The sequence below is a fragment of the Aristolochia californica genome, unplaced genomic scaffold (genome assembly GCF_029961685.1).
Source record: "Aristolochia californica isolate CCGP_79_NKW_82.1479 unplaced genomic scaffold, dmAriCali1.0.hap1 SCAF_10, whole genome shotgun sequence".
Taxonomy (NCBI): Eukaryota; Viridiplantae; Streptophyta; class Magnoliopsida; order Piperales; family Aristolochiaceae; genus Aristolochia; species Aristolochia californica.
The window spans coordinates 30,775,559-30,802,021 of record NW_027181771.1 but is presented as its reverse complement, the minus strand read 5'-3'; the positions used below and the strand labels follow the sequence as shown (position 1 = coordinate 30,802,021).

At 45.8% G+C, this 26,463-nt stretch overlaps 1 protein-coding gene across 1 annotated transcript in view; it reads right to left on the bottom strand.

Annotated features, from left to right (window-relative positions):
- LOC137935913 (calcium-dependent mitochondrial ATP-magnesium/phosphate carrier protein 2-like) overlaps window positions 1–26,463 on the bottom strand; it is a 48,220-nt gene that overhangs the window by 17,570 nt on the left and 4,187 nt on the right. The window contains exons 2-3 of the mRNA XM_068780327.1: window positions 17,274–17,691; window positions 2,883–3,027 (exon numbers count right to left, since the gene is read on the bottom strand). Of these exons, the coding sequence (XP_068636428.1) occupies window positions 2,883–3,027; window positions 17,274–17,691 (563 nt within the window). The remainder of the gene's footprint in view (window positions 1–2,882; window positions 3,028–17,273; window positions 17,692–26,463) is intronic.

Below are 26,463 nucleotides of genomic sequence, written 5' to 3'. Positions count from 1 at the left end.
TAGTCTCCCCGTAGTGGATAGAAGTTTGCCGCACCAAGTGGTCAGTCTCTTCTCGAACTTTTAAATGAGTGGGGACCATAGGGCAGCCGTAGGTCGGGTATCAAATAAAGGAAGGCCGAGATAGGTGGCCAGCGTGTCGTCCAAGGAGCATCCCAGAAATTCAGCCATGTCGTGCAGGACCACATTATCAATATAGTATCAAAAGAGAGTCGTTTTCCTCCAGTTTATTTGTTGTCCCAATGCAAGCTCAAAAAGGCCGAGGAGAGCCGTAGTTTTCTGATTTGGTCCATAAGTGCCCACCCCAAAACAGATGGTGTCGTCGGTAAACTGAAGAATTGGGATGTCAAAAGCAACTTGCTCAGCAATAGGTAGTAACCATCCCACTTCTTTGGCCGAGTAAACCATTCAGGAAAGGTATTCAGCCACGATGTTGAAGAGTAGGGGGGATAATGGGTCTCCTAGTCGGATGCCTCGCATTCCTTTAAAGTAACCACAAATAGTTCCATTTAGGAGCACTGAGTAACTAGCGGAGGATATACAACTTTGAATCCAAAAATGTCATTTTTATCCGAAGCCCATTTTATCCAAGAGAGTATCCAAAAGCTGCCAATTAATTAGGTAGAAAGCTTTTTCGAAGTCCAGCTTGAGGAAAGTGAGGGAAAATGAAGGAGCTTGCGGCAAGCCATTGCTGAATCTAGGATGTTCCTTCCCTTGATAAAGGTGCATCGACCATGATGAATGATGAGAGGCAGAACTGCCTTGAGACGGTTAGCGAGCAGACGTGCTAGAATCTTGTAAGTGCTGGTAGTGAGACTTATGGGCCAAAAGTCAGCAGGTTGCTCCACAACAAGTCTTTTGGGTACTAGAGCAATGAAAGAAGCTCCTATGCTCTTGAATGTGATAACTGATGGTAGAAATCATGGACCATGCCAATGACATCCGCGCTAATTATTGATCAACATCTACGATAAAATTCTCCATTATATCCATCTGGACCAGAAGCACAATCAAAGAGAAGGCCCAGGGCAGCTTTCTCGATTTCTCGGGTGAAGAAAGGTAACTCAATTAGACCAGCAGCCACAGCTGGAATTGAGGAGAGATTGACGCACTGGAAATAAGGTCAGGATGGGTAACTCTCTGTGTAGATACCTGCAAAGAAACCCACTAAGCATTAGTAATTTGAGGCCTTTCCGAAGTTACTTCGCCACCAATGCATAGCGAGGTAATACGGTTGGCCCGACGCCTAGCTGATGCAACGGCGTAGAAGAACTTCATGTTTGCGTCTCCCTCAGAGAGCCACTTACAGCGTGCACATTGTTTCCATCAAACCAGCGAATTTTGAGCAAAAGTTTGCAATTGATTTTGAATAGAATGGCATTGAGCAATATCAGTGGAAGAAAGACACCTGATTTCCTCCGCAGCATCAAAGGAAGTCATTTGGTTGAGGAGAGAGGCCTTCTCAGCCAAGAGAACGGACCGATGCCCCAAGGACCAGGATTTTAGTTGAGATTTGAGTAGTTTCATCTTCAATGGGAGAGACCAATCTCTTGGACCAGCAGCCACAAGCTTCATCCAAGCATTTGAGAGGGTCAAATCAAAGGTATTATCATTGAGCCAGGTATTGTCAAACTGGAAGGGAGGGGGTCCCCATCTACCGAAGTGAGTATCAATTATGATCGGCCAATGATAAGACACCGTGCACCCGAGGACCTTACCCCTATTATTGTCATATAGACACAACCAGACATCATTGTCGAGGAAGGCTGGCAACCATTGGACCAAGTGAAGGTCTTGCCAGACAAGGTAATTTCATCCAAATCACATCTACCAATGAAGTTAGCAAAGTGACACATTGAAGCGGTAATTCTAAGGGCTGGAGAGGACTTCTCATGGCAAAAACGAGTCACATTGAAATCACCAGCGAGAAGCAAGGGGAGAGGCCAGCGTTGACAGGTTGATAGGAGATCATCCCAAAAGAGATGTCTCTCATTGTATTGGGTGGGGCCGTAAACACCCACCAGGCTCCATAAGCTGCAAGAACATTTGTCATGAATTTTGACGCCGATGGAGAAGCAACCCAAAAAATTATCAAGGACTTCGATTGTTCCAAGGTCCCAGATAAGGAGAATGCCGCCCGTAGTGCCTGTGCCAACCGGGATTTTTGGAAGGCCAGGTTTCACGCACAAAGGTAGGGGGAAGGAGGCGACTTTAGTTTCTTGTAAATTTGCAATGTTAGCTTTGATTGAAGAGAGGAGGCATTTGATTGATGTACGACACTGGGCCGAGCCAATCTGCGAGAATTCCAAGAGATCACGATCATTGATCATTCCTCTTCTGGACTTTGGAGAAATGATTGTCCCCCTAGAGGGAACCTATGTAGACAACACCCATCAGCTTAGCTAGTTCCATCATCTGATCTCAAGTTTCAGGGTTGAATCTATGCTTTTATGACTGTAGAGCTTCCACAAAGCATTGTGACCTCTCACCCGGATCTGGGAAAATAAAGAGGCTAGTAATAGGGTCTCTGGGATAGCTGGTTTGGGCATTGGGTTCACCCTGCAGGATCTGCCTGGGTTGCCCCCTATTCCTGCACTGATAGGTGGCTATGAGGGGGGGGTGGGGGGTAGAATAGGTTTTGAGGGTGATTTTGGGGGGGCTGGTCTTTGGGTCCAAAGAAGGACTTGGCGTCAGAGTGGTAGTCTGTATTCTGGGGGTGGCGAGGTGGACAGGGAGGAGGTGTATTCATTTTCCATACCATAATCATGGATTTCACATAATATATATTTCGCTACTTCAACCTTATTTCTCTTGACATCTCTTGAGACAAGTTAAAGAAAACATTTTGGCGACTACTTTACAATTGCTTTAAGTGAAAATATTACCTTCATGGTATCAACAGGATACAATAAAGAAGTAGAAAGTGCACAAGCAAGGCCTCCGGCCAAAGCAGATTTCAAAACATTTTCAGCAGGAATTTCCACAGGTGGGGCCACAGCAACAACTGTAGCAGCTTCAAACCAAATATTCCTACACAGAGTGGTAAAGAAATAAAAGCACAATAGAAAGAAACAGAGAAAGTGAGAAGAAAGAAAAGGAGAACTGTCGACTTGTTTTTAGATAATAGAGACCACCTCCATAAATACATTATTCTGTAGCGTAAGTTACAGTATAATAAAGAGTGCTAAAACACAACAAGCAGAAAACAAATAGACTTCCAAAAGCAAATATACTATGACTTCCTATGTATAATGCTTCAACTTAGCTATCGACTTAGTATAGAAAACATACTAATACTTAACTTCCAGAGACTAAATGAATTGAGTACAACAAAGACTTCTAATTGTACTAGTTAAATATCAATTAAGGGCATTTTGGTCATTTTAATATCAAGTATTAGTCTGCAGGAATGTCAGTAAGATTAGGTGTTAGAAGTCTATGGTCAGGTTACATGTTACTCTGATGTGTAGTTAGAAAGTTATATGGTTTTGAGTTATGAGGGGTAATTGTGTAAATAGACAGCAAGTTACTTAAGTCATTAGTAAAAGGGAAAAAAGGGTTGATTTTTAACCCCATCGAGTGCCTCTTTCAACGCACTCTTCTCTTCTCTCATTCTCGTTGTTTTCTCTTCTTCCTTTCTTCACTTATTTTGCATCTTCAGAGCCTATAAACACCCCTTTTTATCTTCTTCTCTGACATTTCAGCTCTCCAAGAAAAGGGATTTCAAAATTTGCTTTTAATCAAACACCAAGTTTAGCTTTTTTCCATTTTTTTCCTACCATAATCCTAGGGTTGATGACTTGTACTGCCAATTGACCAATTACATGCTTGATTATTGCCCTAGGAGAGGTATGACTTGGGATTTTTCCTGATTGAAGTGTGTAGGGTCCCTATCCTATGTCTGTTTTCTGTGACACCTATAGTAAGGCTGACATCAGCATAAATTCGTTTGGAAGTATGAGTGTTGCATAGTTGCCACTTTCCAATTAAAATTGTTTTCCTTTAGTATTTCTTTAGTTTATCTTCTTATGTTTTCATCACTTCAGAGCAATGCCTAAACCCACTACCTAAAAAGTATACGAGTGTGCCCAACATCCAACTTGAGTTAATTCTTTTATTCTTCACTCAAAAGGTGATTTGTGTTTGAGCTAGACTTAAAAAGTGAGTCGTCTCTTTGCCCTAAAGTTGGGCCATTAGTTTGCCTTTAAAATTGAACGGAGTGTGTTTCAAACTATGACTGTTTTGACTGGTGTGTGGAGTTTTGTAGTACGGCTATGCGTGATTTTCTTCTCCCACATTGTGTTTTGTCCAAGTTGGGTTTCTATGTCCTTTTTATCCCCAACTTGAGGAGAAGAAGTACAAGAAAGAGGTATTTTGTTCTACATATTGTGGTAATTTTTATGTGATCAAAATATTCAAAAAAGGAAGAACAAATGATGAAGATTTAACATCTATGAAAAAAATTAGCCTATGAAGATTGAAAACCAAGAACTTTTTCATTGTAAGTTAAAGTTATAAACTCCAACTTGAGGAGGAGTGTTAAAGAGCAGATATGGAAGAGTCTTACATGACTCTCGCAAAGCCAAAATTAATATGGTAGAATATTATAGGAGTCTCACAAGAGGAGGTCTCACAGAAGAGTCTCAGTTAAAGGTGTTTTAGTTATGTTAGTCTTCTATTTATGTTCAATTGTTCAATTGTTCTAGGACTTATCTTTTAGTATTTAACTTTGGGTATAACTGGGATAAAGGTAGTTTAATTGTAATTGGATTTTACTTGCTTCTTTTATCATAAATAGATGCTCGTTATACTCAAATCACATAAAGTCAAAGAAGTTTTTCACTTTTCCGGAAATTCAACAAGACTCTATGAGAGATCGTGGTGGAAATGGTAGCGGTAGAGACTATGATGGTTCTAGTACTCTTGTGCTAAATTGGGTCCCTCCCTTCAATCTCTTGTTGTAAGAGGAGGCCTCCCTTGATGTTCTTTCTTGCTTTCTTTTAAAATAAAATCATCATCGTGTAAAAAAAATGATGGTTCTAGTAGAGGTTGAGGTTGATGGCAATGTTGAAAGAAGGTGTGTACATTGTGGACGTACCAACCATTTTTTAGATAAGTGTTAGGACAAGTTTGGTAAATCAACATAGGCCAACTCTATTGTTCAGAATGGCAATGTGACCCTCTTCTAGTCGAACGATTGGTATTGTTCTTGGTTCAACTAATGAGCTCCAGTGAATGAGAACAACATGGGACGGAGCCAAAAAAACCCCGACCCCCCCCCCCCCCCCCCCCCCCCCCCCCCCCCCCCCTCCTGGGACCCCCCGACACTCCCCTCCCTCCACAGCTCTCATCCCTACCCCACCTCTCTGAGTAGGACATTGCTCAGATAGACTGGCACAAATCGAACCATCGCAGAAGCAACAGCAGTGAACCGAACCAACAGTAGAGGCATCCCCATTCGAAGACACCCGATGATGACCCAGGCTGGCAAACGGTCGTCAGTCGCACATCAAGAAGGAGAATCAAAGTAGAGGATCCGGCAAAGCTCCACTTCCAAAACGGAAACGCTTCCATCTCCTTCCAGAGATCAAAAGATAGAAATGGATCCTATATCTGAATCATTTCCCGATCAGGAGCAAAGAAATCCTTCATCTCCATCCCTATCCAAGTTGTGCAAGCCTTCGGCATCATACTGGATAAGGTATGGGGTGGCAAGATGGGAAGCACCTACGGCAGGTCTCTCTTCACAAGAGAACTGGAATTCCAGATCCACACACAGTACCATGGAGGAAAGCTTGAATGCTCCATCACGCAGAGGCGTGGGAATACAATCATGGGTTTATTATTCTTACCCCAAAGCCCCAACTTTGGGCTGGGAAGGAAGAAATTCCGGCTCTTGATCGATCAATTTTCGAAGAAACCCGCCGCAGAAAAAAACTTCACCACCCGTCACCAGGAAAAGTCTGTCCCCTCATCCCCCACCATTGCCCTCCAAAAAAAAAACCGCTCCCCCACCCCCCACCTTTCCTCTCCAGAAAAAAACTGTTACTACTCCATCCACCTTTTTCCCTCAGGAAAAAACCTCGCCTCCTCCTCAACTCCCAATCTCACCAAAAAACCCAGAGCCTAATGTCATACTCCCACCCCTGCCTATCTCAAAATTCAACCATCACGAGAGCCACATCTCACTGTTTCTCCCGGATCAAGCCCTGAGGGTAAGAAGGAAGCAATTATCGACGGCTGAAATCATTACAGTCCACCCCGAATATAACACAACAAAGCAGATCGGAGACTGGATCTGGAAAAATGCAAATATCCGATGGCCAATGGATATTACGTACATCCATGACAAGCATTGGCTCCTGGTTTTCAGATCACAGGAGGATAAAGATGCACTGCTTCACCTCAAAATTGAGGTTGGATTCCCAATACAGATCACTGGGCTTTTGGCCTCACCATGGTCGAACAATGGGTGACTGCTTGCGGCATCCCAGCGAAGCTTCGATGCCCACATACACTGGAAAGCCTGGCTAATATCTTTGGTGAGCTCGCCTAGGCCAAAGAAAAACCATTGGACCTGCTCTGGGAAAGATTCTTCATCAAGCCAAAATCCCTGGTAAGTGGATCCCAACTCCTAGAGCTCCTCTCCAGTGATTTCTCAGCCTGGATCATTCTGGAGTTCGAAAAGATGACCTGTCTCCCCTCCATGACCCTTGACTCGCAAGGTCCCGAGATGAGCCTCACTTAGCGTAGCTCGAACTTGCTGAGAGCTGAGTCAAATCGGGTACGAGCTAGCCCTGAGTCAAGGTTAGAGAGAGTTAGCCCAACACTGAAAAAGAAAGCCTCGAAATCCACCCAAGGAACCTTCCCGAAGAAAAATTCAAATTTTGAAAATCCAGAAAACCCAGAAATCCAAAAATCTCACTGCCCCTCACCAACCCCAATACGACTTTACCGCAAATCAGGCCGGACCCGTCAGACCCGCAGGCTGACACGGTGGATATCACCTCCCGAAATCCCTCTCTGAGACTGACACCTGGCTTTTCAGATCAATTTTTAAAAATCACTCAACTTAACCACTCCCATACCAATTTATCATACCTGAAGCACCGCACCCATCTAACCAACTCAACTAGTTTCTCGCCACGTCATCCCTCCTCGGCCACCCCAACCCCACGTCAACCTTCTTCCCCTTCGGCATCCCCCTCTCACATCAGCCTCCAGCTAGATGATACGTACCCTTCCATTCCCGATACCCTATCAACTCTGCCACTCATGGAGCCCCAAGCCCTCAACTCAACCATATGTTCACCAAGCAACCCCCCTTCATCCATTCCAATCCCATGTCACCCCACCTTTTCGGCACTTGTCCCACAGTCTAACAGAAGGCCTCCTCTCTCTTATGAATTAGCTTTCAGCCTCCCTCCAATCCACAAAATCTACCCAAAGAATCATCACCCTAAGACCCTCACTATCCCTCTCCATACCCAAAAACCCATCCCTAGCCAGTCCCATCCCACACGGGTACTATCCTAGTATACGAATATCTGATCCTCCCCTAAATCTAAATAAACCCTTTTGTGTATCCCCCACTCCTACCGCCGAAAACCCACTCCAGTGAACTCTTGCCCCCTCGGAAAAGGACCCTTCAGATTCACCCCTTGATTGTGATTCCCCTATTTCTATCAACCTAAACCTTCTAGAATCCCCTCCACATCAACCCCCCCCCCGAGCTACAAAACCCCGAAAATCCCCCAACTGATATTATGTCCTTTCAACCCTGCAACCTTGAGCCCGTCACCCCCTATAGCCAATTACGATAACCTTTCACGAGGTTCATCAACCCCAGAGCTCCCAACCCTATTAAAATGGCACACCTCCCCGAACAGCCCATCACCTCCTTACCTCACCCCATTGTTCTCTGTCCAACACCTTTGGCCTCCATGGACCCCAACTCCAGCAAACCTCGGGCGACCTCAGATGGTGAATCCTCCAAGCTAGGATCCGTCACTCCTTTCCCCCTCACATACTCCAGGCGTACTCCCAAACAGAAAAAGCCATCCTGATCCTTCTCCCTAACCTACTCCAGAAAGAAAAACCAAAACAAGGGAAAAAGCACTGCCCCGGAGCCCAGCTGCCCAACTCAGGATCCTCCATCCTCCCCATCCCCCCCACGTCCCCAGTGGCTCAACAACTACCTAATCCTCACCCGCAGGGAAAGGATTGCAAATATACAGCAGCATATAATGGCCCACTCGACAGGCGTTGTCTCCCCACACCGGTTGGAGAAAATGTTGGAGCTAACCTGGGAGTTCTCCAAGTTCTATCATGGCCTCTTCTGCTACTCAAAAGAGGATATTCTTACCATCAGGAAGCCATGATAGTACTTTCTTGGAATGTCCGGGGAATTAGCTCGCCCTCCTAGCGCGACATTAACAAAGCAGCAATTTTTGAATGTAAGCCAAATATTGTAATCCTTTCTGAAACAAAGCTGCAATGTTTTGATAACTCTATTGCCTGAGGTCTCTGGTACAACTCGGACCCTGAATGGGCCGTGGTTGATGCGATATGCCACTCTAGTGGCATTCTCATCATCTGGAACCCCAACTCAGTTGAAGCTGTCTCCACCAATCATGGGCTCTTCTCCCTCTACATTCGATTCCGCGATAGAACTTTGGGAACTGATTGGGCCCTCATGGGCATATATGGCCCTCTCGGCATGGCGACCGAGCCTTTTTTTGGGATGAAGTCATTTTGAAAGTTCAACAATGGAATGTCCCTTGGCTTCTAGTCAGGGATTTCAATGCCACCCTTCGTTGCTCCGGAAAAAACCCTCCCTCAAAAAAAATCACCCCCACTATGAGAGCATTTTCATATCTGATTAGCTGCCTGGGTGTCACGCGGTTAGATTTTGGCTAAGTCCGTCTAGCCAAGCGGAATATCTACCCTGTGCGGCCTAGTTCTTCCCAAGAACTAGTCAGCCTCCTTGTGCCTCGGATCTTCTTCCCAACCTCCCACACTCGATGTTGCCAAACAAAGGGACAATGGAAAGACCAAAGAGATGGAAGAGAAAAACTCACTCTATTGAAGGCTAAAACTCTCTATACACTTGGAGAGCAATGAATGCAAAGAATGCTCAAGAATGCTTTACAATGGGAGAGGCCCCTCCTATTTATAGGCCTCCTCCCTTGCCTTTAGAAGGCTCTAGAAATTCCTAGAAACTTGGTTGTTGTCCTTGACCTCTAGAAATTTCTAGAGGTGCCCAGAAACCTCCTTGGTTCTAGAGATCTCCACTTCTGGCGCGTTTTGTCGCCTTCCGGTGCCTTCAGGAGTCTTCTGGAGTCTCCTGGTGCCTGGCCGTGCGTGCCCCGCTTGGAGTCCTGTGCACGGCCTGCCTGGAGTCCTGCGGGCGCCCCGCGTGGAGTCTTGCCGCGCGCCCCGCCTGGAGTCCTGCGGGCGCCCAGCCTGGAGTCTTGTTGCGCGCCCCGCCTGGAGTCCTGCTGGCGCCCCGCCTGGAGTCCTGCGGGCGCCCCACCTGGAGTCTTACCGCGCGCCCCGCCTGGAGTCCTGCGGGTGCCCCACCTGGAGTCTTGCCGCGCGCCCCACCTGGAGTCTTGCCGCGCGCCCTGCCTGGAGTCCTTGCTGCGCGCGTGCGCTTGGAGTCCTGGCCGCATGTAACCCCATTTTGACCCGCCTCTGCGCGTCTGTTGGTGCGCTGCCTTGCGTGCGACTGGCTCAGCCTTGTGCGCTAGGCTTGCTGGCATTGCTTCCCAAACTTGGATGGCTGCCATACGCGCTTCCTCTGCCGTATGCGCATTGCCTTCTCTTGTGCTGGAGCTGTGTGGTAGGCGTGTGGGCGTGCCGTCTGGACTCGGCTGGTTGCCCCTCGTCTCATACTCCCACCGCCATAATGCAGACGTCCTCGTCTGCGTGCCATCACGGTATGCCATCACCGCTGGTTCGAATTGCCATAACTCGGCTGCCTCATGCCATGTTGCTTCGCTTTCTGGAAGGCCCCTCCACTTGACGAGGTACTCTGTCAGCCGCGGTCTCCCCCTTTGGCTTAACTGTCGGTCGGCTATGATGTAATCTACGTGCCGTTCAAAGGTTGTAGTTACATCAATGGGTGATCGGGGAGGAATAACACGTCCCGGGTCAGGGTCTTTGTTGTAGGGCTTAAGGTTGCTCACATAAAAGACATTGTGTATCCTCAGCCTGGTTGGTAGTTGGACTTGGTATGCCAGTTTCCCAATGCGTTTGGTGATAGGAAAAGGTCCTTCATACCTTTTGATGAGACCCTTGTTCTTGGTGCGTAGAGATCGGAATTGTTCTGTCCGCATCTTGATCAAGACAAGGTCACCTACCTTGAACTCTATTGCTCGCCTTTTCAAGTCCGCATACTTCTTCATCTTCCGTGTTGCACGGTGAAGAAAGACCCTAGCCATCTCTTGCTTCTCCTTCCAGCGTTTGGCAAATTGGTGTGCCACTGGGCTCTTCCCAGATACGTCTGGAATGATGCTCATTGGCACAGACGGTTGGCGCCCGGTTGCGAGTTCAAATGGACTATGTCCGGTTGACTCGCTTTGCTGTAGATTGTAAGAAAACTGGGCCACATCTAGCAGCTCTGGCCAGTTTTTCTGATTTGCATCAACAAAATGACGCAAATATTGCTCCAGCAAAGCATTCACACGCTCAGTCTGTCCGTCGGTCTGAGGGTGGAAGCTAGTAGAAAAATTCAAAGTTGTGCCTAGCAACTTGAATAATTCAGTCTAGAATTTACCTGTGAACCGTGGATCTCGGTCACTGATAATCGTGGTCGGCACTCCCCAATGCTTGACCACATGGGCCATGAAGGCCCGAGCAGCTTCTTCGGCGGTGCAATTGTTGTTGATTGGAATGAACGTCTCGTACTTGCTGAACCGATCGACCACGACGAGAATCGAGCCTAAGCCATTTCTCTTGCGAAGGCCAGAAATGAAGTCCATGGAAACGGAATCCCATGGTCTTTCGGGTATCGGCAATGGGTCCAGAAGTCCTCCGGGTCTTCTCTGCTCCACCTTGTCTTGTTGGCACACCAAGCAAGTGCGAACGAACTCTTCCACGTCCTGCTCTATGTCTGGCCAGAAGTACTGTCTAGACACCAGTGTTAGGGTTCGTTTCTGACCCGAATGGCCAGCCCAAAGGGTATCGTGGCACTCCTGCAATAGGTCCCTCCGCAGGTTGTCATGCTTTGGAACATATAGTCTGCCCCCTTTGGTTTTGAGTAGGCCATCGTCCAACCAAAACCGCCGAGTTTCGCCAAGTGTTGCTGACTGCACAAGATTGTAGGCCTGCGTGTCCGTCCGTAGGCCAGCTCGAATTCGATCAAGGATAGGGATACTTACTTGGCTGATAGCTGCAACACCTTGCAAACGAGAAATAGTGTTGGAGTCATCACCAAGTATTATGCCTGCCTCCATAGGGGTTGTATGGTCTGCCCTCCGGCTTAAGGCGTCCGCCACCGCGTTCGTCTTTCCCGACTTATACAACATCTCGAAATCGAATTCGGCCAAGAAATCTTGCCATCTTGCTTGCTTAGGGGATAGCTTCTTCTGCGTGAGGAAGTAGCTTGATGCCACATTGTCCGTTCGCACAACGAACCTTGACCGGAGCAAGTAGTGGCGCCAGGTGCGCAAGCAATGCTCCACAGCGGTCATCTCCCTCTCTTGGACTGTATACCACTGCTCTGTCTCGTTCAGCTTCCGACTCTCGTAGGCAATGGGATGGCCATCCTGCTCCAAGACACCTCCAATCGCGAAGTCGGATGCGTCCGTATGCACCTCGAACGCTTTGCTGAAATCCGCAAGCTGCAAGACGGGTCCCTCCATCATGGCTTGCTTGAGTGACTCGAAAGCACGTTGGCACTTGTCCGTCCAGTGCCACTTTTGCGCCTTCTTCAGGAGGTCCATTAAGGGAGCCGCTAAGGCTGAGAACCCCTTGATGAACCTGTGATAGTAGTTAGCCAAACCAAGAAAACTACGGAGTTCTCTTACCTTGGTTGGCTCAATCCATTCTCTGATGGCTTGCAGTTTCGCCTCGTCCATCCACATGCGACCTCCTCCAATCCAATGGCCAAGGAATGACACCTCCTTTAGGCCAAAGGAGCACTTCTCCTTCTTCACGAACAAGGAGTTCTCCCGTAGGACTTGAAACACTTCCCGCAAGTGCTGCAAGTGCTCCTCCATTGTGCGGCTATAGATGACAATGTCATCCAAATACACCACCACGAACTTGTCCAAGAACGCTTTGAAGACCTCATTCATAAGCGTACAAAATGTGGCTGGTGCGTTAGTTAAACCGAATGGCATCACAAGGAATTCGTATGATCCGTACCTGGTGACACAAGCCGTCTTCGGTTCGTCTCCTTCCGCAATTCTGACTTGATAGTAGCCGCTCCTCAAGTCAAGTTTTGTGAAGACTCGGGCATCTCTGAGCTGGTCGAACAGATCGGCAATCAATGCTATGGGGTACTTGTTCTTGATGGTGATCTTGTTCAAAGCTCTGTAGTCGATGCACAGGCGCATAGAACCATCCTTCTTGCACTGGAATAAGACCGGTGCCCCGTAAGGAGCTTTGGATGGCTGAATGAACCCCGCTTCAAGCAGCTCGCTTAGTTGCTTCCTCAACTCTTCCAACTCCTTAGGCGCCATGCGGTAAGGAGCTTTTGAGGGCGGTTTCACTCCAGGTTCCAGCTCGATCTTGTGATCCACTCCCCTCCTTGGTGGCAGACAAGGGGATAGCTCTTTTGGCATGACATCCCTGAACTCGTTCAGGACTCCCGTCATCTCCTTGGGAATCACTTGGGCCACGTCTTCTTTCACCTCACAGAAGGCCGCTAAGTAGGTGGAATAGCCCTGCTTAAGACCCCGCTTAAGCTGGAGGGCGCTAATTGATTCAACATTTTCGGTTACATTGGTTTTGAAACCATTGATCATACAAGCCTCTCCCTCATCAAGGATACCTACTACACCTAGTGATGGTAAAATGAAAGCCTTACAAGTTGTGAGCAAGTCCATGCCGAGAATGACCTTGAAGTCATCCATGGGTACGATGGTGAAGTCCAACTTCCCACCCCATTCTCCAACGTTGGCAGACACGGCCTTGGCTACCCCTGAGACTTCCCTGGCTGCAGAATCCACGGCTTTCATTCTGCTGCTGTCTCTTGTAGCCTTGAGCTTCAGACGCCTCGCTTCCTCTTCTGAGACGAAATTGTGAGTAGCCCCTGTGTCTACCATGGCCTTAACTTGGAATCCATTGATGATGACATCCAAGTAGAGAAGATTGCGGTTCGGCCTTGCCTCTTTGACACTCGCTTTTGGCTCCTTCGAACGAACAGCATTGAGCAAGGATAGTGCCCCTATCCGCGGTTCCTCTTTTTCGTTCTCGAATTGGGCAGCATTTAACAATTTCTTCTTGGGGCAATCTCTTGCCATGTGCTCCCCTTCGCAAATGAAAGATTTAAGAGGGCGTTTGAAGGACTTACCTTTGTCATCCTTCTTCTTGTTGTTGGTGTGGCGGGTGTCACTGGGTTCGGGCCTTTCCCTTTCTTTCTCTGGCTTCTTTTTCTGGCCGTTGTAGCTGTTGTCCTTGCTTGGCCGAGTAGCATTGTCCTCCGACTTTCGCTCGTACTCGGTCAACTTTTCAGCCGTGGCTATGGCTACAGCCAAGGACTTTACCTCCCTTCTACGAAGTTCGGTCTTAGCCCAAGGCTTTAGCCCGGCCAGAAAGGAAAAGAGCCTATCCTCGTCGGACATAGGAGGAATGCAGAGCATAAGAGAAGTGAAAGCTTGGACGTATTCTCGGATCGTACCTTTTTGTCTGAGGGCACGCAGCTCCTTCCGAGCTTGGTAGTCTACGTCCTCTGGAAAGAAATGGCGTCGGAATTCTCTCTTGAAGTCCTCCCATGTTTCCACCGGCGCTTCATCTCCTTGCTCGCCCGAAGTCTTTCTCCTCCACCAAAGTACAGCATCTTCCGCAAGGAACATAGATGTAGTGCTGACTTTGGCTTCTTCACTGGTTAACTTTGAAGCGTTGAAATATTGTTCCACTTGCCAAAGGAAATTGTTTATTACCTTTGGGTCGCGTTTTCTAGTGAAGGCTTTCGGCTCCGGTATCTTGATCTTTGCACCCCCTTGCGAACCTCCTCCATTCGCAAGGGCTCTTTCGCATAGGGTGAGCCTCGCCCGAACTTCTCTCGCAATGGTCTTGACCTCTTCATCGACCCTCCTGATTTCGGATCGCATCACGGCCATAGCACTGTGCACGTCGTCATCGTATCCTTGGAACCATTCCGGGACAGGTAACCGTGCATGTGCAAGTCTAGACTCGAAAACCGATCCTCCGTGCTTGCAAGTCTAGACTCGAAATCGCAAAAACGTACATTATTTTCAGAGGGTGACTCCATACCTCTAGCTGCTACATCGCCACTTGTGGATGCCATGGTTGGAAATGCTGCTCTGATACCAGTTGTCACGCGGTTAGATTTTGGCTAAGTCCGTCTAGCCAAGCGGAATATCTACCCTGTGCGGCCTAGTTCTTCCCAAGAACTAGTCAGCCTCCTTGTGCCTCGGATCTTCTTCCCAACCTCCCACACTCGATGTTGCCAAACAAAGGGACAATGGAAAGACCAAAGAGATGGAAGAGAAAAGCTCAACTCTATTGAAGGCTAAAACTCTCTATACACTTGGAGAGCAATGAATGCAAAGAATGCTCAAGAATGTTTTACAATGGGAGAGGCCCCTCCTATTTATAGGCCTCCTCCCTTGCCTTTAGAAGGCTCTAGAAATTCCTAGAAACCTGGTTGTTGTCCTTGACCTCTAGAAATTTCTAGAGGTGCCCAGAAACCTCCTTGGTTCTAGAGATCTCCACTTCTGGTGCGTTCTGGCGCCTTCCGGTGCCTTCAGGAGTCTTCTGGAGTCTCCTGGCGCCTGGCCATGCGTGCCCCGCTTGGAGTCCTGCGCACGGCCCGCCTGGAGTCCTGCGGGCGCCCCACGTGGAGTCCTGCGGGCGCCCCGCGTGGAGTCTTGCCGCGCGCCCCGCCTGGAGTCCTGCTGGCGCCCCGCGTGGAGTCTTGCCGCGCGCCCCGCGTGGAGTCCTGCTGGCGCCCCGCCTGGAGTCTTGCCGCGCGCCCTGCCTGGAGTCCTTGCTGCGCGCGTGCGCTTGGAGTCCTGGCCGCATGTAACCCCATTTTGACCCGCCTCTGCGCGTCTGTTGGTGCGCTGCCTTGCGTGCGACTGGCTCGGCCTTGTGCTCTAGGCTTGCTGGCATTGCTTCCCAAACTTGGATGGCTGCCATACGCGCTTCCTCTGCCGTATGTGCATTGCCTTCTCTTGTGCTGGAGCTGTGTGGTGGGCGTGTGGGCGTGCCGTCTGGACTCGGCTGATTGCCCCTCGTCTCACTGAGGCTCCTTGAAATTCCGCTATCGGGAAAAAAAATTACTTGGTCCAACGAACAACCACTCCTCCCCCCCCCCCCCCCCCCCCCCCACAATTCTTTCCAAATTAGATCGTTTTTTGGCAAATAATGACTGGCTGCACTTCTTCCCCAACACTTCCCGCCAAGTCCTAAACAAAATTGGCTCTGACCACTGGCCAATCATAATTAATTCTCACCCCCCAACCTGGGGACACTCTCCATTGAGATTTGAAAACCCCTGGTTCTTTAATGATTCTTTTGCCCCCCAACTGAAGAATTGGTGGGAAGATTTCTATCATCACCCAAACCCTGGGTGGTCCTTCCCACTGAAGCTCAAAGCTCTAAAGTTAGTGATCAGGCCCTGGGCTCGTAGCCTCAATGCTATTGTTGCATCTGCGAAAATTTTTATCCGGCACCGCCTTTCTAAGATAGATCTCTCAAATCTCCTAAAAAATGAAACCACTCACTGGAAGTAGCAGGCCAGATTCCATTGGCTAAATGATGGGGATGGCAATACAAAGTTCTTCCATGCCATTGCCTCAACTCGTAGGAGAACTAACCATATATCCTCCATTCTCAATGAAGGTGAGGAGATTACGGATAGCGTCTCCATTGCTAATGTGTTCGTGAAGTTTTTTATAGATCTCTATACAAATGAGTGCTTCAACCGCCCTATTCTCGACTGGATAGCTGGAGAGACTTTTCTCTCAAGAAGAAATTGATGAGGCTGCTCTCGATTAGCCGAAGGATAGAGCCCCAGGGCCAGATGGGTTCAACGACGAATTTTACCGTAAGTCTTGGGATGTTATGTGGGTCAAATCTATTCTCCACGAATTGAACCTACATTTACCAAACCATGATTATGTACTCTGATAACTAGGCAGCTAACAATTAGTATTCCACGAGCAAATTAAACATATAGAGGTCAACTGCCACTTCATTCAAGATGCAATGATGAGGAAGGAAATTGTTATTCTATATGTTTGGTCCAGAGACCTACTTGATGATATCTTTACCAATGCGTTGGGTAAGCGTGAGTTTGGGATGTTTTGTAATAAGCAGGGCTTCTATACTTGTATGCTCCAGCTTGAGGGAGAGTGTAACATGTCAAGTAAAAGTATTTTAGTCATTTTACATGCTCTATATCAGTCTGTAGAAGTGTCAACAAGATTAGGTGTTTGTTATTAGTATATGGTCCAGATTACTCGTTATTTTGATGTTATATAGTTTTGACTTATGAAGGGTAATTGTGTAAATAGACATCAAGTCACTTAAGTCATTAATAAAGGCACAATGGGGCTGAGTTTCAACACATGAAGTGTCTTTCTCAACGCACTCTTCTCTTATCTCATTCTCTTTCTTCTTTGTTCCTCCATTCTTCACCTATTTTTATTCTTTTTACAGTACTACAATTCTAAACTTCCTCTTAAAGCATACAAACAAATTACTTTTGATGCAGACAGTATGTTCTAGAATAAGGACCTACATATTTACCTTAATGTAATAATAAAGAGGAGTTTTCCTATCCCCCCATACCCTTTTCTTTTTGGTTTCCTGTGAATGATAGTCTCCCCACACATGGCTAAAGAGTGGCTGAAGAAATACATCCCTAGTTGAGGGGAGAACAGGCTCAGACAAGGGTCACCTGGCAACGATATTAGTAAAAGAATAGGGTAGAATGGGACCGGGAGATTTATAAAGCGAATATCTAGCAGTTTGTAAAAGGCTATAATAATGATGACTACATTCAACCAAAAATGTTGAACAGCTGAAATTGAAGGCAAGTGATAGTCCCATGGACAACCAAGATAAGTTCAACTTACCGGGGATCATCCTTAAGGCGTTCAGAAGGAAGTAAAAGCATAAAATTTCGGAAATGCCCATATGAAATAGATCCGTCAGCATCTGCATCTAAACATCGCATCATTGCAACAACATTTTCTTCACTGGCTGGAAGACCTGCGCTTTTGAGGGATGTCAAGATTTGATTCTTCTGCAAAGTTCCAGATTTACTTAGACACAATGTTGTATAAGCTCGAAGAATTGTAGGCTCCCTCTGTTCCATCAAAGTCAAAAATTGTTTCCATCCAATTGATTTTGAGAAAAAATGACTTCTAGTTCGCCTCAGCAAATCCCGAGCATATCTCCGTGGTAGCCTCCTCTTTGCCATGGCAATTTCAAGATCTTCCAGAGTAACCTGCCCATCACCATCACTGTCCAGTTCCTCAAAAAATCGTTTTCCTGTAAATGGAAGTAGGTTTTTCAGTCTCACATAAAGGTACTGCAGAACAGTTAATTTCCAATCTGTCTTTTTTTTTTTTTTTTTTTGGTGTGAACAGCAAGTAAAAAGGATAATGGAAAAGATACATCATTTAAGGCAGTATACAGGCAATCTATGAGAAAGCTGTCTGCAGATGTTTCCTTTTAGCAAGGACCAACATCAAGCTTGCAATGTCTAGACTTTTATTAAGCAATTGAGATGAAAAAGAACATTGCCCATTCCCATATGAGCATTGCTCACATCAAGTTAGTATGCTCTAGAGCCATGTTCTTTGCAACAAATATGAGAAATGGACTAAGAATAAAGTCAGACTGGCTTGCACTCATTAGTTTTTATCAGTTGTCAATGAATGGCTCAAATTTCCCTTTAATGCATTTAAAGGGACTCTTAGTTCATTGGCTCTCCCTATCCCTCTCCCTTTCCCTCCCTCTCACGTATACACTAACAATTTTCATTCATTGCACGATTTACCGTTGAAGCCTTTCACTGATCAAGATGACACAAAGAGACCACTGAGAAATCCAAGTTTCAAATATTATTCTTCAAGACCACGATCCAAACAGACAAGCAGAAAAAACACTAGTCATCAGAAGGTACAATTTCAATGTGAAAAATAGTGGCACTAACTAGGGAGCAACTTTTAGAGCTCTAGCATACTTTCAAGGATTTCTTCCTTTTTGCAAAAAGGGAATTCAAGGTCAAGCTGACAATAATCAATCTACTCATATATTAACAGTTTAAATTTAAACAAATATACTTTAACAGCAGTACCATCTCCACAAATTACTGAACCTTCTTGAAAGTCTCAACAGAAGAATCTCCAACTCTTTGCATGGACATAAGGACATTTTTTGTAACATGATGAGAAAAGTTTATAAAACAGAGAACAGATACAAGAGCCTATACTAGGTTCCTTAAGACGCTAGAACAACTAAAGACACTATCAAGGATAATACATGAGATATAAGAAGGTTAATTAACAAAGTGTTGTCAAAAGGTGCCACTTCCGTCCAAGGAATCAGCAAGACAAATAGCACCTCAAGAACTGCTGAGTTCAAGAGAAAGCGTTACTGATATCCTTCATCTAGTCTAAAATTTCCAGAAGGTGCCTAAGAGATATGTTTATTCCACTTGACTTAATTAATGAAAACATCAAATACCACTGAATCCCCTCCAACCATGAGGAGATTAGACAATTTCTTTTTTTCTTAGAACAAGGAGATCAAAGAAAATTATACCTTAAGATCTTAAGGCCATGGAATAGGGCCCTCAACTCTGCTTTCACGAAGTTTAATTTCACAAAGTATAAAATCACCAAAAACGGCAGAGTAAAACAAAACATTTGCTGCTAAGTCCAGGATAGAACCAACCCCACCAGCCAGCCCTGAGGTCAATCCTGGAATTGCTATCAAACTTAAGCTTAAGCCAAACATCCACAGGAGTCGCTCATGTGATAGTATCTGTAATGCAAACCTCAGAGGAGGTAACCAATAGGCAGTTACCTCTTATAAGAAAAAGCTAATAACTAAGCTCCAAGACTTGCTGTCCTAGAAAAGAATGTACTGGAAGGATTTTCCAATCATCACACCCAAAGTGTGGCTTTTTCCATAAAAAAAAAATTCTCCAGATGTTCCATGTTGCTGCTACAATGACCAAAACAATTTTGTGACAGTCAAGAGATTTCCTTTTAATCAACTAAACCCCATCTTAAGGTATAAAAAATATAAAATAACAAAATTAGTAAGAGTAATGAGTAAATATAACGACTGTCTGGAAGTAGCCCCCTCAAAAGATTAATAACTAAATAAATGGGGGTGAGGCATAGATATAATCACTCCATCTAAGTATAGCCTCCTTAGGCACAAGATCATGCAGGCCCAAAACCACAAAAATCCGATGCATATACAATGTATGCTCCTGAGACTCCTAAGAGTTTAGAGCAAATACAAACGTCTAAGAAGAACTATAGAAAGATGGCAAGAATAAACTTGAAATATCACTCTTGCACAGTAGAAGCTAATAGGCCACATGTTTGTGTTAGTGTGTCAATGCCCACCTCTCATGAGTTACTGCTAATCTAATGTATTCACTGGGCCCCAATTATGAGGAGCACCAATGTTTTTTTTTTTTTTTGAGAAGAGTTGTAAATGTATTTAATAAGAGAAATTACAAACCTTGAAACTAAAAAGACATTTCCTCCACAACAAGATGTTGGAGGGTAACACCTTTTTTCGCTTGAACATCGGCTAAATGATTAGCGGATCTTGGAACATGTTTTCAAGTGCATAATAAACCAGAAGTTAAATTACAAATTTCATCAAAAATCTTTCAATGACGCCAAGGAGGTTTTGATGGCTTGGAGCACCAGTTTATAATGACTTGAGAATCCCCTTCAACCAAGAGAGCACCGACCTTTTTTTGTTTGAAAAGCTTCAGTCCGTTGAGCAAGCCATGTAATTCCGCACAAGTAGAGTCTGATACTCCAATTGGACCCGCATAAGTGAAAAGAAGATTCGCTTGATCATCGTGAATTACTCCGCCAAATCCAGCTGGGCCCGGACACCCGAAAGCACTTCCATCAAAATTTAATTTAAAGTGTCCAGGAGGAGGTTTAGTCCATTCTACCATAATAGGAACCTTCGATGGAAGAGACATATTCGCAACATTTTGCCAATTTTCCCACATATTTGTTGTTCTTAGATCACAGAATTCTTTGCGAAGGAGAACCCAAGAGCTAACTTGACCGACTATCTGTTCACAAAGAATATTCCAAGGAATAGCTTTCTGATTGAATTTGCCATTGTTTCTTTGTTTCCATAAATTCCACGCAATGTGCCCAACACAACAAGATATTAAAATTTTCCCTAACTTCGGAAGACGAGAGCTAACCAAAGTTAAGATAGTGTTTTGCAAATCTGGCGAAGGGCAATATAATAAACCGATTTTGTCCATTAATTCGGTCCAAATCTTATGAGCATATTCGCAATGTAGAAGCGTGTGATCTGCTGTTTCAGGAGATGTGTTGCAAAATGGGCATTCTGGATTGGGAGTATTAATGTCTCATCTTTGCAAAGCGTCAGAAGTTAAGATTTTCTTTCGACATACCGTCCAGATAAAAAACTTGATGCGAGGAGGAATCGGGAGCGACCATGCAAAAGCAGCAGGATGTTCTGCGTGGAGAGGCAGGTATGAAATCATATAATGGTACGTTGAAGCAGCAGAGAACATACCTTGTTTGTTGGGCGTCCAGATGAGTGTATCGGCAGAGTTTTTTAAGGCCACACCAGAAAGTAAATTGACCAGATCGGTGGCTTCAACAGCTTCAGAGTCATTCAATGCTCGCCTAAGATGAAGATTCCAACTACCCGAAGACTGCCAATGGTCAGAAATCATTGAGCTACGAGATCTTGACAGTTGGAATAAACGAGGATGACTTTCCTTTAAACAACTAGCCCCTATCCACCAATCCGACCAGAATAGAGTATCTGTACCACTCTCAATATAGCATTTGACGGCAGATTTGAAGGTAGGTAAGAGTTTGGCAATTTTCTTCCAAACGGGGGATAACTTGTAAAATCTTCCCCCATCCGTCCACCAGCCATTCTCTTTTCCGGATTTAATTGCTGCCATTCGGTGCCACAGTAGATTGGGTTGCATGTTGAACTTCCAAATCCACTTTAAGAGCAGAGACTTGTTTGTGGTAGCAACGTCGCGAATCCCGAGGCCCCCCATTACAATTGGTTTACAAACATCTACCCATTTTACAAGATTAAACTTTTTTTCCCCATTTGGCCCATCCCATAAGAATCTTCTTTTCAAAAATTCAATTCTAACCCAAATAGAAGCTGGACAATGGTACAAAGATAAAAAATAGGATGGAATTCCATGAAGGCATGATTTAATTAGAACCAGTTTACTAGCTTTGGATAAACATTTACCTTTCCAAGAAGCCAGACGCTTCTCAAGCCTCTCAACAACCGGAAACCAGGAGTTTTTCGAAGGCAGGAACGGAGTCAAAGGTAAGCCCAGATATGTACTCGGAACGGATGCTACCTTACAACCCAGATAGTTCGCCATTGAGATGAGAATAGAGGCATCAATATTAAATCCAAAAATTGTTGTTTTTTTCCCAGCTTATCTTTTGACCAGACGTCAATTCAAAGATGTTCAAAATTGCTTTCATGTGTTTGATTTGTCTCATGGACCCTTCTCCAAAAAATATAGAATCATCAGCAAACTGAAGAATGGGAACGTCTTGGATTGGATCAGAAAAAACAGGACTAAGCCAACCCGAACGTTAGCAAACCAGATCATAGAGGAAAGGTATTCTCCAACGAGAGTAAAAATAAATGGAGAAAGGAGGTCGCCTTGTTTGATCCCCCTAGAAGCTTTGAAATATCCTCGGGGTTTCCCATTTACCAAAACAGAATAAGAAGGAGAGGAAATACAGCTCCTCATCCAAAATTTCCATCTTGTACCAAAACCCATACGGTCAAAAAGATAATCCACCAGTTTCCAATCAACCCGATCAAAAGCTTTCTCAAAATCAATTTTCAAAACAAACCTTGGAAGGGAAGATTTTTTGAAAGAATCAAGAAGTTCATGAGCTGTTAGAGAAGAGTCCATGATGTTTCTGTCTCGGATAAAAGCAATTTGACAAGGATTAATCACCTTGTAAAGGACAGCTTTTAGCCGATTAGCCAATAGACGCCCAATAATTTTATATGAACTGGAAGTGAGACTAATAGGGCGAAAGTCTTTAGGCCCCTCCGAATTAGTGTTTTTAGGAATAAGTGCAATAAAAGATGCGCCGATTCCAGAGTGGGTTATTCCCACTTGGTGAAAATTGTGAACGAAGGCACAAACATCATTTTTTAACAGGTCCCAAAAACAGTGATAAAACTCACCATTAAAGCCATCTGGTCCGGGGGCTTTATCTTTAGGAAGGCCAAGCACAGCCCGTTCAATTTCTTCTGAGGAGAATGGTTTTTCAAGGTCAGCAGCGTCTTCAGCTAAGATGCGCTCGAAGTCAAGCGGATGGATTTTTGGTCTTCTGAAACAGACTTCTGAATATAGCTCTGAGAAATACTTCACCAAAAGGTTAGAAATGGAGGCACTATTCGTTACCACTTGGTCTCCGTTACAGAGAGCAGTGATACGGTTAGTCCTCCTCCTGGCTGAGGCGATGAAATGGAAAAACTTTGTATTTCCATCACCCTCAGCCATCCAACGAAATCTTGAACGTTGTTTCCAACGGACAGATTCAGAACGAAGAAACGTAAGGTATTCAACATTTAAATTATTTCTAATCAAAAAATCAGTAGGAGAGAGTAACCTCTGTTCCTCCAGTAGATCCAGCTCAGAAATGCGGCGGCGAATCGAATCTTTCTGGGAAGCAGCAGAAATTCGGTGATTTTTATCCCACATTCTGATCTTTGCCTTGAGGGCTTTGAGTTTCCGAGGGAGGGCCCAGCCCGGGTTCGGATGATTTTACAATTCGAGCCACCACGATTTCAAAGAAGGGATGAAAGCCTCGGTTAATAACCAGGCATTCTCAAACCGAAAGGGAGATCTTTCCCATGTAACAGGCCTAGAATTGAGTTGGATAGGCCAATGGTCAGATCCTATTTTGTTTAGGACTTGGCCAGAGGTGTTGGGAAATAGGAGGTTCCATTCTATATTGGCAAAAATCTGTCCAATTTAGACAAAATAGGAGGGTTCTGACAATTTGTCCAAGTGAATTTTTCCCCGAGAGAGGAGCCTCGGAGAGAGCAAGACTATTGATAAAGTCAGAAAAAGCTCTCATGGTTGATGTGGTTCGGGAGGCAGGAGGACTTTTGTCAGAGCAAAGTAATGTCGCATTGAAGTCTCCTCCAATGAGCCAAGGGAGGTCCCACAATTGGACAAGCTGAAAGATTTCCTCCCAGAAAGATGCTCGATCACGGTAACGAGTAGGCCCATATATGCCAGCTAGCGCCCAAGAAGTACCGAGGTTGTGATCTAGGAGCTGGAGACCGATTGAGTATCACCCCGGAATGACGGAAATAGCATCAAAAGCAGTTGGATCCCAAATGACAATTATGCCACCAGAATGGCCAATTGCACCCACATACACCCACGCTGGGTTGGAGTCACACCATAAATTACACACAATTGAGTAATCAAAAGATTGTATCTTCGTTTCAAGAAGTATAGCAATTTTTGGTTTAACATCAAAAAGTGCTGCTCTGACGAGGGCACGCTTGGCCAGAGAGCCGAGACCTCTAACATTCCATGATAGAACGATCATGGGGAACGGTGGGAGTTGATATTTCGCTCCACGGCGCCAGCTTCAGAGTATCCCGCACAAAAGATGTTGGCAAGCTCCGTCATTTCTGAAAATTCCTCTCATGGAAAGTCTTGTTCCTGTTCCAGCAGAAACAGGAGGAGCTCATCCCGCGGATTGGGAGTGAAGGTCTTTGCTAGGGTAGATTCAGAGGTTATAGTTGGGAGGAGATCGGACCAAATTGGAGGGATTCCAGAGGGGAAAGCAAGGGGGAGATCGTACCAATCAGGGAGAAATTCCAATGGAAGGACAGGAGGGGGATTTGAAGGGGGGGAAGGTGGGGGGGTAGTGTCTTTGATTTTATCTTTGTCAGTGTTTTTTTCGGAAGGTGCAGGGTTGCAGAATTTGGCTTTATTTTTCCCTGCTTCCTTTTTTTTGGAATAGGTATACCGAAAAGGGGTGTTAGCGATTTGTTTTCCAGTATTGGAGTGCAGGGGAGGGGTAAAAGTTTGGGGATTGGGTTTTCCATGGTGTCCGAGTGGGGGAAGATAGTACGAAGGGGGGTGGGGCAGAGGATAGTGGGAGAGTGAATATATAAGGGGGGAGGGGAGTAAAAAGGGGGTTCGAAATCCCAGATGGATTCATTAGAGAGGAGGGATGGGCTTAGCAGGGCTCGAGGTGTGGCCGTATAAAGGGAGATTTGAGTCAGAGAGGGAGGTTCTGATGGGACGGCGAGAGCAGTGGGATGCTGGGATGGATGATGTGTGGGATGCTGTAGTGGGGGTCGCAGGGGGTAATCCTCGATAAGAAGCCAAGAGTGTGGGTGAGAGTGGGGGAGAAAGGGGATTTATCGAGTTAGGGAAGCTGCGGGACGGGAATGTCAGGCGAGGGGTACGGCTTCGGGAAAAGAAAGATTTAGGCGGTGGAAGGGAGGGGAGGGATTTTAAAATGAAAGGACGGGAGGGTGGCGTGATGTGGACTGAGAGGTTGACGTATGGCAGGCAAGTGGTACTGCTTCGGGAAACGAGGAGCGGCGAAGGTGAAGGGGTTGATGTAGAAAGGAAAGGACGGGGCGACGGCGTGATGTGGACTGAGGGGTTTTGGAAGTTGACGTATGGCAGGCGAGTGGTAATGCTTGGGGAATCTAGGAGCGACGGAGCGGAAGGGGTTGATGTAGAAAGGAAAGGACGGGGCGACGGCGTGATGTGGACTGAAGGGTTTTGGAAGTTGATGTATGGCAGGCTAGTGGTACTGCTTTGGGAATCGAGGAGCGGCGAAGGGGAAGGGGTTGATGTAGAAAAGAAAAGACGGGGCGACGGCGTGATGTGGACTGAGGGGTTTTGGAAGTTGATGTGGTCGACGGCTGTGGATTTGATGGTTGAAAAGGTGTTTTTTTTATGTGTAAAAGTATGGTGCGGGGCTCGAGGTTTCCAGATCGGAGGGGCATTGGAAATGTAATTGATTTGAGAGGGTGGTGATGGTTTTTGGTAAATGGAGAGGTAGGTATGTGGGGGAAAGTGTTTCTTTTTTTGGTTTTTGCGTCGAGGTGAGGTAGAGTTTGACGGTGATGGATGTGAGCATGGGGAAGTAATAATCCCCTTGTCAGGTGAAGGATGTGTCTGTAGATCAGTTTGAGAGATCCTGTCAGATTTTGGATTTGGGGATAGGTGTATTGCAGATGTTTTGGGACAACTGGGGATTGGCACTGTGTCCAAGGGTGATTTCAGAGATGGGATTTTTTCGGTGGAGGCATTTATGTGGATTGAAGCTTTTTTGGCGGAGGCATTAAGAGGGTTACTGTGAACTGGTATTGATTGGACTGTTTCGGGATATGGGGATTGATTTTGTGTGGTTGGATTTTTATTTTTTTTTCGAAACCCATGTCCGATTGAACTCCGAGTGATGCTTCCGAGTCAGCAATTGGTGGATTAGCTCAGTCTGGGTTGTGTTTCGTGAGGTTTCTTCCGAGTTGACTGTCGGGAGGGTTTCCAGATCTCCGAATTCCATGGAGACCCAGATCGTGGTTTTTCCGCAAGAGATATGAAAAAACTGTAAACCACTTACCGGTGATTTTGGCCAGATGAAAAAAATTTCTTTGTGAAGCTGCGTTGGCTGGCTTTCGGCCCAAATAAGCTCTCCGAAATCTTTTGTGAGGCATTCCAGAGTATGCCGGCATCGGATTTCCACCGGAAGACCTTTGACGATCACCCATTGCCCCGAGATGGGGGCTGTGAGTTCTGGGCTCCAATTGGTCGTGTGGAGGATCATTGAAATAGTCTCTGTCTTCAGTGAATGTAGTCTCTTGCGGTCCTCCTCCGAATGATAGTTGATTATCCAACTCCTCTCATGAGCTTTGATGATGGTTGTGGACATGATATTTCGTTTTTGCAGCCACTCTTGGAGTTGTCTTCTGGTGAAAAAATTTTCCTGATCTTCCAAAAACACTACCAGGGACATTTTGCGGTCG